General features: G+C 45.3%; 1 protein-coding gene across 2 annotated transcripts in view; it reads right to left on the bottom strand.

Annotated features, from left to right (window-relative positions):
- Positions 1–11,747, bottom strand: part of Znf236 (zinc finger protein 236) — a 97,918-nt gene extending 86,171 nt beyond the window's left edge. The window contains exons 1-2 of one of the 2 annotated variants that reach the window (XM_060376986.1): positions 11,571–11,747; positions 1,309–1,451 (exon numbers count right to left, since the gene is read on the bottom strand). In XM_060376986.1, the coding sequence (XP_060232969.1) occupies positions 1,309–1,451; positions 11,571–11,625 (198 nt within the window). In that variant the 5' untranslated portion in view covers positions 11,626–11,747. Of the gene's footprint in view, positions 1–1,308; positions 1,452–10,605; positions 11,107–11,570 lie in introns of those variants that run through there. The other variant, XM_060376987.1, reaches the window with a different exon arrangement.
- Between the last annotated feature and the right edge of the window lie 854 nt (positions 11,748–12,601).

Genomic DNA, 12,601 nt, shown 5'->3' with positions numbered 1-12,601 from the left:
CACGCCTTCAATCCTAGCACTCAGGAGGCAGCAGCAGGCGGATCTCTGTAAATTCAAGGCTAGCCTGGTATTCAGAGTGAGTTACAGGAAAGCCAAGCTACCAAGTCTCAAAAAATGAATGAATGAATGAACGAATGGTTATATATTCCCTTTCTAAAACAGTCTCTTTTGGACCAGGTCATGAAACTTCTGATAGGTTTTTCAAAGGATTACAAACAGAACATCACATATAAAAACATTTCTTTTCTTTTCTAGATGGTAGCAAACACTATCTTGTCTGATTCCAAGCTCTATCATCCTGCCTCCATGTCCCAAGTGCTAGGATAAGCATGTGCTACAACTCCTAATTTCAAAACTATTTCTAATGTGAAATATTGCAAATCTATTGGGTTGTAGTCACTACGAAAACAAATGTCAGAAAGTTCAGCCCATTAGGTTGTATTTTCCTTTTATTTCTGACAAACTCACTGGTAAACAAAATCACTTCTAGAAAAATAAATAACTATATAAGTTTTCCTCTCAGATTTTCACCAGTTGCTTCTCTCAGTCCACAGTTTCTTCTATATGGAGAACAGTCTGTCTTTTCCTTGTAAAAAGACAAAGCAATGGCTGGTGTTTCTCTCCAGCCTTTCAGACTGTGACTTGGGAAAGCACAGCACATGCCTTCCACCAGCACCAAAATATGACAGCATCCCAAGGGAAACCTAAGCCATTATCCCCTTTCTCCAGAGGGGAGACTAGCTTCCATGCTCTAAATAAGGAAAGTTGGCCACCCCCTTTAATTGTACTTCTACACCATTTTCTTTCTATTTCCATTATATCATGGCTAGAAAGATTGCATAAGATGGTTCAAGATCTCTCTTTAAAATAACACAGTTATAAAGGGCTGGAAGAAGCAGCTCAATGGCAAAACACATGCTGAACACACACAAGGCCTACGTACAACCCTCACGCCCAGCCATTCCCAAAAAGACAGTACTGACCACTGTGAAACAGAGTTTAAAGCCTCAAGAACGCCATAAAGACAACTTGAAAGCAAAATGCCCTCTGAGGAAAAACCATTCAGAATAACCACCCTGTATTCAGTTGTATACAAAACTAAGGCACCCAAAGGTGCTATTTCTCTGTCTACTCCTAAATAATTTCAATTCAGATATTCACTGGAGCGCATTCTCAGAAGGATGCCAAAATGTTTACATACTATGAAATGAGCTACAATTTTCTTAGATACTGATGCTATACCACCTCCAATTTCAGAACCCTCATCCTGGGATTCTGGAACCCTGGAGTCCTTTTGGAAATACGCACCTTGTCATTTTGTTCATGCTCCCTCATGTGACGCTGAAACTGGGACTCTTTTGGAAAGGACAGCAAGCAGATTTCACATTTGTGGAAGTTTGGAATCTGACAGTCATCATCAATGTCATCATCATTCAATGATAAAACTCCATCTGTAAAATTTCATTATGTACAGACAAAGAATATTATGTGTTAGTACCATTACATATATAATTAAATCATTTTGTTATTTTACATTTATGTTTTGCTTATGTGTATGTCTTGTGTACCGTGTGCATGCTGTGTCTGCAAGAAGCCAGAAGAGGGCACTGGATCCCCTGCAAGTCAAGTTACAATAGTTGTAAACTGACATATGGGTGCTGGGAAGTGAACCCAGATCCTCCGGAAGAATAGTAAGTGCTCTTAACCACTGAGCCATCTCTCAGACACCATCCCTCAGCTATTGTTTAAGGACACAGACTTATGAGAGACTTTTAGCTAAAATTAGTAAAATATTGATCATGAAAATGATGTATTTTAAATTAGAACTAAGAAATGTTGGAACACCTGAAATATGGGACAAGAAAATTCAAAATACTTGGTAGGATTTCTAGAAACCTGGAACTAATTCCTTAAGGCAACACACACACACATACACACACACTATAAGAAGGTTCTTTGAACTCGCTGGCTTATCCGATTCCCTCAATACAACCCACAGAGAAGACATCTAACTTGCATTAAGAGTATAACATTAAGAGTATTTATTCAGTATAAGCTGAAAAAATAAATTAATTTAAAAAATAAAAAGAGTTTAACAGCTTCTTAAACCACTCAGTAGGCTCAACTCTACAAAAATATAAGAGCCTTCAAATGCTAATTCATTTATCTCTGAAAACTGCTATAAAAAAATTAAGTACAAAAGAAAAAAAAGCCTTTTGTTCTCTCAGATAGTGAGAGACTACAATCCCTTGCTTGGCCAATTCTGTTTGCACAAACAAAAGGATTTCTCACACAGAAATAATACTTCAAAATTAAAAGTATTTTCAAATATCAAAAAAGCGGGTACTCATAAATTTGCCAAGAATGTCAAAGATGCTCTAAATAATTACAATTTTTAAAGTACATACATCCCAAGTCTTGTGATTGGTGTATAAATAAATAATGTACTAGAACTACACACAAAGATGACAAATTACATGTCATTTTGTATCAAATCTGGGGACCGGGGAAGGAGTTCAGTTGGTAGAGTGCTTGGATAGCATGCACAATGTCCTGGGTTCAATCCCAAGAGCCATATAAAATAGGCACAGTGGAGCACCACTGTAATCCCACTGGAGAAATGGATAAAGGGAGGATCAGAATTTCAAGGTCATGCTAGACCAAACCATGGCCACTGATGCAATAGTGGTGTGAAGGCCATAGGGGTAACCAAATACTCTATTGTTGGATTTAAAGACTGATCCACAGAAAGGAATGAGGCTTGGTCTGTAAGCCTGGCTCCAGAAGTCAAAAGCCTGAGTGGAGAAGCTAGGACTCATATTTTGCTAACTGAACATGTCAAACTGTTTTCTAAAAGTGTTTATATGCATATGCATACATACACACACACATATTAGTAAATACTCTCACCGTTGGCCAAACAAGTCTTTTGCTGCAGTGGGCAGCAGCTTATAAAGAAACTCTTTTTAAGTATGTGAGTGCTCTATCTGGATAGTACACCTGCACACCAGAAGAGGGCTTTAGATCACGTTACAGATGGTTGTGAGCCACCTGGGAATTGAACGCAGGACCTCTGGAAGAGCAGGTGGTACACCTAACCACTGAGCCATCTCTCCAGCTCCCACAAAGATACTCTTAACTGGTCAAGGAGCTGAGAATAAATTACTGTGGGGTATTTGGCCTTAAGTGGAATATCTCTATCAACAACAAGCCCCACCCCTACCCAAGACTCAGGGAAGATGAGCCAGAAAGAATGAGAGGGCCAGGGGATGGGGGAAATGCTGTGAAAAAGGTCCTCTGGACATGTGTGGCCACTGTGCCCGCAGAAGACCTGAACAAGATTAAGCCACAAGATCAGTTAACATTCCAGGAGGTGGCACTAACTGTACTCAGTGGGTTACAAAAGAAAAAGGAGAGGACATGAAGGTAGAGAGGTGATACACTGGGGAGCACCCAGAAGAAGACAGCAGAGTTGGGAAGTTAGGGGTGGATATGATCAAGATACCACTGTATATATGTATGCAATTATCAGAAAATAAAAGATATTCTATTTGAAAAAGTTCAATCAAGATTATTTCAACTACATGGTGAATTTCAAACTAGTCTGTGACGCTAGAGACCTTGTCTCAAAAACAAAATTAATTATGATCCAAAAACATCTACTTCAGAAATCTGGAACTAGAGCTGGGACTGAATTCTCTGTGTTCTGAGTAATCAAGATGGTTCTGCTTCTCGAAAGACTTAGCAAACATTGGCACATGAGACATTTAAAGGTCTTCTTTTCCACTCCTGTTCGAGACAACAGCCTAAAGTCTCAGGGATGGCCAAGTTCCCTGCCTATGACAAGAACTTTGTAGTTCCAAGGAGAGGCGGGAGAAGAGAGTGGTGCAGAAATGGGTGGAAGATGATAGCTCAAACATTCCCCAGCAAATCCTTGAGAAACTGAAGCTTGAGAAAAATCAAATAACTCTGCAACTTTATACATTCCTAAGTAGCAAAGGAAAATATGCATAATTTTATTCTATTTATTAGTAGCTATATCCTCACATAACCAAACTTCCTAATGTACTATACTAAACTAATATTAAAAATGTTTACAACTCCTACCATTCAAGGTCTGTAGCCAGAAAGGCCAACAAATTCTTTAAGGGGTAAGTGATCTACAAAAGACAAAGAAGAAATGGATGCAGCCTCAGAGTGTGTGGGACCTGCATTCTTTTGGTTTAGTATCTTTTTTATAACTATACATGCTAACTGCCCTTATTATCAGCTTCACTGTGTATTTCCATATCTGCATAGAGCAAGCACAGATCATATACATCTTCCTTTTCCATTTCCATACCCCATCTCCCCACCTTTCACCTTTTTTAGTCCATAAAAAAATATCACCATTCTACTTTCAGGTCTACCAAAAAAAAATTTTTTTTTTTATTGAGACAGAATCACACAATCCTGACCTCTATTATACAGCTAAGAAAACTAAGATCCCAGAGAAACTATGACATTTGCCATAAGTTTCCCAATCAACCAAGAGCATAAATAGGATTAATTTCCAATAAAAAATTCTAAGGCTTCATCCTAATTCAGTATTTCTCCTTTTAAGATGGCTTCTGAGATGAGACCCCAGTCCCTACTTTCTGCCCAAATAAAAACAGCAGATCAAGCAGGATTTCTTCAGCACCACTTTATGCCAACATGTAAGCCTAAGACTGCACATGCTCTTTCAACCTTAAATATACTTAACTCAGAGCCAGGCCAAAGTTCTCCAGCTGTCTGAAGTATGTGTATTTCAGTGAAACAACTATGTTCTAAATCATCAGTATGCATGAAGACAACCTATATAAAATGTATCTTGAACACAAAACGAAATATGAATAAAGTTGAAAACCCAAGCCTGATCCTATTAAAATCAATGCACTCATGTTCTCACTGCAAACACCTTCCAGGAACAGGTTTGACCTGGGTGCTCTCCCAGTGCCCACCTGGGCAGTGTTTAGATTTGCAGTCTCTATCATGCTTTGCACTGCTCCACTCCCCCATTTGAAGCACCTGCAACTTTTTTGTTAAGACAGGCAGATATTTTTTTTCTACCTGAAAATTTTGACTAAGATAGATGAATACACTTGAGTAATAACAGACATCATCCAAGTATAACAAAACTACAAATTAAATTATAACAAAACAAAATCTGAAATGCCTACAGTTTCTTATATAGCTGGAACAGAGTTCTAGACTTGAACTTTAAATGTAATAGGACCTTTCAAAAAAGGTTGGGTATCATACTGCTAAAGCTGTGCTTCTTCGGACTATAAAAAAAAAAAGAAAAAAAGCTGATTTCCTACACACAGAATACCTTCTGGGTCTGACATGTATCATGTCATTTGGAGGTGGCATCACACATATTAAACAAACAGCCAATTCTAATGGCTATGTATTTAATGTATACTAAGATAAAGTATATGTGCTGGCAGAACTGGCATGAAGCCAGACACAGACTAGTGGAACAGACCTGCCAGTCTGGAAATTAACTTTCACGTCCTATTAAGAATGCCAATCAGTGGGGCTGGAGAGATGGCTCAGTGGTTAAGAGTGCTGTCTGCTCTTCCAAATGGACCCGGGTTCAATTCCCAGCACCCACATGGCAGCTCACAACTGTCTGTAATGCCAATTCCATGGGCTCGGACACCTTCACATTAACACACATAATAAGTTCATATCCTTACCTCATACCACTTAAAAAAGTAAATTCAAATCACAACAAATACCTCATTTAAGAACAAAGACTATAAAACTCTTGAAATATAAACAGCATAGGGTTCTCACCTGTAATCCCAGCATTCACAACTATAAGGAGAAACAAGAGGACAAGGAAAGCTTGAGCAATGATGGCAAAATCCTGTCTCAAAATTAAATGGGAACTGGAGTGTCACATGATTAGTCCCAGCCCTCAAGAGGCAGCAGCAGACAGACATGTGTTCCAGACTAGCCAATGCTAGGGAGTGAGGCCTAGCTCAAAGAGAAACAGTTAAATAAGTTTCTAAGGACACCTTCCTGACTGGGAACTTCATAATACGTTTTTGCTTTGATTTCTTTTGGTGTTTGGGCTTTATTTTGCTTTTCTGTGTTTTTTTTTTTTTTTTTTATGAGGTTTGTTTGTTTTTTGAAACAGGGTCTTACTATGTAGTTCTGACGGGCCTGGAACTCACTAACATAGACCCAGGCTGGCCTTCAACTCATAGAAATTCACCTGCCTCTGCCACCTGAGTGCTGAGATTAAAGACATGTGAGAATCATAAGGGTTTTATCTAAAGAGATCAAAGGAAAAAATATAGGCTGAAGTTCAGATTTTGTATGTCAAAGAACACTATCAATAACATTTTAATTTTTTTGCTACTAGCAAAAGAATGGGAGAAAACATTCACCAATCAGTACTAACTCATAAAACTCAACATTCAAAAGGCAAACCAATAAAGCTTGAAATGAGGAAAAAATTTAATAAAAAAATTTCCCAAAGACATAAAAGTATCAACAAACACAAAGAAAGATAGGATGGTGGTTTAGATATGAAATGTCCCCCAAAGAGGCTTGTGTTCTGAAGGCTTGATTCCCAGCTGGTTGGTTCTATTTTAGGAGGCTCTGGAAACTCTTGAGAAATAGGTCACTGGGGACATGTCCCTGGGAGTAGGGGGCACGTGGTGTCCAAGGCCCCTCTCTGTTCCTTTCCCTACCTCCTATCTGCCACTGCTTAAGATCCTGCATATAATATTCAGCCTTACTAAAGGCAAGCCAGAGGAACAAACCAGAGCCTCTGAACCCATGTGCCAAAAGAAGTCCTGACAGGTAGTCTATGCAGATGAAATGAGCCAATTCAAGCCAAGTTAAAGTATAATTTGGCAGGTTTATGGGGGGGGGCAGAGAGGATTGTCTGGATTACATAGTGAATGGCCTCTGGGTGAAAGGAAGCCCTACCCCTAGACTGGAGAGTTCAGCACAGAGGGCAGAGTGTGCCAGCCATGCCCTGTAACAGTAGGGACTGAGGGATGCTGGGAGAACTTGGAGCCCAGGTCCACTCTGGTATGTTAAACAGGTACCTCAGCCACTTGAGGTGAATCCAACAAGTCCTTCTTTCTTAAGGCATCTTCTGGCATAAGCAAAAAGTCTACAGTGATGTTTAACACCATTAATCATTAATGAAATGTAAATCAAGACCAATATGAGAACTACTCATTAGAATGGCCACACATAAATAAGAGAAAATTAACACTTTCCTGAGTTCTTAAGCATTATGATAATGATACACGTGAACTGCTCAGCAAATATGGCTCAAATCCAAATGATTAAAGCAATCACATTTGTCTTCTGACAACTGAACTACATTCAGTAACACAAAAAAAGGCAAGTGTAGAAGTTCCAAATGGTGGCTGGAGGGATGGCTCAGAGGTTAAGAACACTGGCTGTTCTTCCAAAGGTCCTGAGTTCAATTCCCAGCAACCATCACAGCAGCTCACAACGACCTGTAGTTCCAGTTCCAGGGGATCTGGCACCTTCACTGACATACATGCAAGTAAAACACCAATGAAAATAAGTAAGTCTTGGGAGGAAAAAAAGTTCCAAATGTAGCCAGGTAGTACTGGTGCCAGCCTTTAATCCCAGCAACTCAGTAGACAGAAGAGGGCAAATCTCTGAAGCCTTAACTATAGACAGACAGGCTACCCAAAGAAACCCTGTCTCCTCCTCCACTCTTCCTCTCTCTACATCCTTCCCTTCCTCCTTCCCTCTCTCAAGACAGGGTCTCACTCTGTAGCTCTGGCTGGTGTAGAACTTGCTTTGTAGACCAGGCTGTTCTAAAGATTGCCTGTCTCAGCCTCCTGAGTGTTGGGACTAAAGGTGTGCACCACACCTACTCAGGTGACTCCCTATATACCATAATCTTACTTATTTCAAAAGTGTTTTGGGTGGGTCAACATTTCTTTTTGGTTTTTGTTTGGGTGTGTGCTTTTAGAGATAAGGTTTCAAGTAGCCCAAACTAACCTGTAGCTACGGATGACCTTGAACCCTGATCCTACCGTCTCTACCACCCAAGTGCTGGCATTGCAAACTGCAGGATCATGCCCTGCTGCCAGCCTCTTTAGACTTCAATTTTCCTATGATTTTTCTCTAGGAAACTCAGACTGCTGCCACACCACATTTACATGTGTTTACTGTCCTAAGCAGTGAGTGTTTTGGCTCTGTATCCCCAGCAACTAGCACAGCACCTCCTATCCCAATGTGTATTCACAACTAGTGTGGAACAAACCTACCCACCCACATGAAGAGTACTGCCTCTATCAAGCAGAACAAAACAACAGGCATTCTAGATTCCAATGCAGACAGAAATATTCATGCCTCCAGGCTACTGGGTAGCCACACCTTCCAAATCACAATCTCTAGAGCGTCAGTTTTCCAAAACTACAAAAATCCCTCAGAGTGATCCTTACAGTTCATAATATGCCAAGTCCATGCATGGAGTTCTGGGTCAGTTAAGGTTACACTGGGCAAGGCACTGTTTAAAAAAGATAATCCTAGTGTAGTGACCAAAAGACTGGAAAATCATCAGATTGTTAGATGACACTGACTGAAGAAGCCAAAGGCCTCAAACATTTTAAATATCAGAGCCCTGCAGTTGAAACAGATTTTTATTAATATCTTCCTCCTAGAAAGCTGAGCTGGTTTTTAAATTGAATGTGGTGGTTCATACCTAATTCTAACACTTGGAAGTCAAAGGCAAGAGAACTGCCATGAATCTGAGACCATATAAACTACACACTGAGACCTAGGTTAGCCTGACCCAGTGTGAGACAGACAGACAATGACAGACAGACAGATAGACGGATGGATGGACTGACAAAATTTGATTTAAGACAAAACAGGGGGCTAGAGAGGGCTCAGTGGTTAAGAGCACTTTCTGCTCTTGAACAGGACCTGGGTTTGGTCCCCAGCATCCACAGTGGTGGTTCACAAATGTCCTTAACTCCAGTCCCAAGGAATTCCATGCCCTCTTCTGACCTCCAAATACCAGGCTGGGATGCATGACACAACAGTCACACCGGGTGTGCTCACCACCAAATGATGTGTGCTACATTGGCTGCAGTTACACCCACAACTGCCTTCATGTGACTACAGCACATAAATGCCAGCCAAGTGAAAAAGCCAAACACTCTGAACACTGTAAAATATTTACCTTACACACTTTTGAAAGTACCTCAAGGAGCCCTCAGGGTCCCAAGTACCAGCAAAGAACCAGTCCCATGGTAAGCCTGACTACGTCTTCAGAGCTCTGAGCAAGCTCTCTCTGAAGAAGCTGCATCACTTGGGGTAAAGAGTAAAAGAAGATGATCTCACAGAGAAATCAAAATCAAAACGAAAAAAAAAAAAAAACCAAACCAAAATAGGCAACAATGGGGAGAGTGGCAAAGCCACGGTTGAGAGAGCTGAACTCTAAGGGTTTTGAGGAGTGAGGTTTTAATCAGGGTGTGGTCCTAGATCACATTCGAGGAATTCATCCACAAGGAGAGTGACAACTAAAGGAACAGCAGAGCCCAGTTTGAAAACTTCACCTTATTGGGCGTGGTGGTCCCAGCAGGCAGATCTCTGTTAGTTTGAGGCCAGCCTGGACTACAAATCAAGTCCCGGACAGTCAGGCCTACATAGACAAACCCTGTCTCGAAGAAGAAAAAGAAAGAAAACTCCACTTCTGGAGCTGGGGTACCTTAGAAAGGTATGGTGGATTGCAAACCCAGTTCTGAGGATGAAGCTATGAATTTATCTATGGGGCTACAGAGAGCTGGAGAGATGGCTCAGTCAGTATGTATAAAACAAAAACAAAACTTGCCAACAAGCACACACAATAAAAAAGAATGTGATTAAAAAATGTAAAAGATAGTTATGAAGTGTCTTGGAAAACTAGAGAAAAAGAATTATCCTTTGTTGACAGTGATACGAGCTGGTAAACCATGGAGCGCTGGGAGAGGCATGAATTCTCATTCTTGTCTCAATGGAAATTTCACATTCTTCCTCTCTAAGCTGCTTCCACACTGAACCTTACATTATTACTGGCATAAAGCATGTAAACAAAAACAAACACCAGAAACACACACAACTGGGAAAACATGGTCAAGGCCAAGGAGTGAGGCATCAGCCAGCGATGAATACTGTGAGGTGTTATTCTAAGCACAGATCTTCCTACCAGCTAACATTACCACACAGCTACCACTGCTCCAAGCAATCCACGAAACAACGGTGTGAAATCGCTTCCTGCGGTTCATGAACAGTGTGCATACTGCCCTATGACACGCCTGTTGACTCGGTCAAGAGTAACAGCAGTACTTAAGGAGTAACTACTACTTTGGGTGTCCTGTTCCCAGGCTTGCACGGGTGACAACTGAGAACCAACTTAACACTGTCCTTTGTAGGTCCAGGCCGGATCTGACCGTGGGTGTCGTCTGCACCTGATCTCTCTGATCCCAGCTCTTGAACCCCAGTGTACTCATCCCCAACGACAGTCAAACCCTGAGTAACTAGGCGGCAACCGGCTACATAAACATAATAGAAGTTGGGGCGATTCACCTTCCATCTCGTCCCAGACAGGAGCCGCCTTGCCAGCGCTCAGGCAGGGCCCTTCCCCGGCCAGCTTGACTGCACAGACGGCCCGGGGCTGCTGCCGGAGCAGAAGCGCGGGGACTCCAGGGCAGGTGGGGACCGAGGCTAAACCCCGGGGCGGACGGCTGAGCTCTGCGCCTCTCCACCCGATGACCCCCCATCCCGGCTCAAAAGAACGCTGTGGCAATGGATGCCTGTTTCCTCCTCCGCGCGCTGGAGGAGGGGCCCCTCAGCGCCGGGCTGCGGGGAGGCGACGGCGCGGGTGACATCTCCCCCGCCGCTTTGCCCGCTGGAAAACTGGGCACTTCTCCTTCCCGAAGAAAGAGACCCACGTTAGCGCACCCGATTTCGGACAGAGAGGCTTAAATCTGGACAGAGGGACGCGCCTCCCGGGATCTACGGCGCACAGGAGCGCCTACTTGCGCCCTCCCCCAGGTCCCCCAGGCCTCGGGGCCCGCCGGGACAGGGTCCCCCCCGGCCGCACGGAACCCCGGATACACCGGAAGAGCCGGCCCTCCCTCGGGCCTGTGCGGAGGACGGCCGAGCGGACAGGGGCCGGGCGGAAGGGACGGGGAGACATGGAGGGAGGGGACGCGGCGGATGGCGACGCCGAGCAGGCGACATGGAGGGCGGGGGGCTGAGAGAGGCTCGGAGGAGCGGGACGCAGGAGGCCGGTGAGGCGAGCCTGAGACTCTGAGCAGCCCGGAGCCGACAGGAACTCGGGAGGAGGAGGAGGAAGCCGCCGCCCGCGCCGCCGCCCCCGCGCCGCCACGGCCCGGAAAGTAGGCCCAGCGCGGAGGGGCCCGGCCGCGGCGCCCGTATCCGTCCGCCCGCGCTGCGCCCGCCCGGCCAGTCGCCGCCGCCCGCCCTCCGCGCCGCTCCCGGCGCACCCCGCGCCCATCCGGGGACTCGGCGGCCGCCGCGGGCCTTACCGGAGTCGCCGCGCGCCGCGCCGTCCCGGGGCTTCGGGGGGCGGCCCCGCGGCATCGTCGCGGCGGCCCACCCCTCACTCGCGCTCTCGCTCGGCGGGCGCGCACGCGCGGCACCGGCGGGCGGGCGGGCGGGCTGCGGCAGCGGCCGGACCCAGCCCGCCGGGCTCACAGGGCGACGGCGCCCGGACGCGCGGGCAGCAGCGCTCGGACCGCGCCGGCCTCGGCGGGTTCCATGGCCCGCGGGCCGCGGCGGGGGCGTTGGGAGCGGGCAGTGGGGGCGGGGGCGCCGAGATGCGCATGCGCGGCCCGACAGGCGGCGGCGGCGGCGGCGTCACCTGGCTCGGCGATCCGCCGGCCTCGCAGGCCTGCAGGCCGTTGTCCCGATTTGCAGGGCCTCGGAGGCCTCTCGATGTCCCCGACTCCGTCTACACCCGGGCCCTCGGAGGCCGGCCCGGGCAGCCCCCTGCACCTACCCCATCCCCCAGGAAGTGGAAGGGTCGGAGGGTGGTTTGCTTGTCATGCGCTTGCCTGGGTTCACTTGTGTTGGTCACCTCTGATCCCAAGGTCCCTACGCGTCTTTCTGCTCCGGACTCCTTTCTAAGCATCCCTGCCCAGACCTTCTTTGGAGTGGCGAAAGGCCAGGGAAGGAAGCCTGCCCACAGAGATGGCCGAGGACTCCCGGAAACAGGCCGACAGGAATGATGCTCCTCTCCTAGGCTCCATTTTAGCCTTAAAGTGTACCATTTTGGGTGTGTCGCCTTGTATTATATGTTGTTGTCCCTTTTAACTCCAGCCAGTGATTTATTCATCGGAGCACAGCCTGAAGCCAGCTTAAGCGTCTGAGATCTAGGGAGTGTGGTGACTCACCTCTCAGCACTTGGAAGGCTGACAGCAAGATGAGAAAGCTGTAAAGCAAAGTTGAAGCATACCTGGGCTGTATGGTAAGTTCCAGGCTTAAGAGAGACCTTGTTTCAGAATGTGAAAAATGAAGATTATCAGAGAAAGAAATGACTGTTTACCCAAGCAAGCCA

This window comes from Meriones unguiculatus, chromosome 2 (assembly GCF_030254825.1).
Source record: "Meriones unguiculatus strain TT.TT164.6M chromosome 2, Bangor_MerUng_6.1, whole genome shotgun sequence".
Taxonomy (NCBI): domain Eukaryota; kingdom Metazoa; phylum Chordata; class Mammalia; order Rodentia; family Muridae; genus Meriones; species Meriones unguiculatus.
Note: the sequence above shows the minus strand (reverse complement) of the source record. Positions and strands in the feature narration are given on the sequence as shown.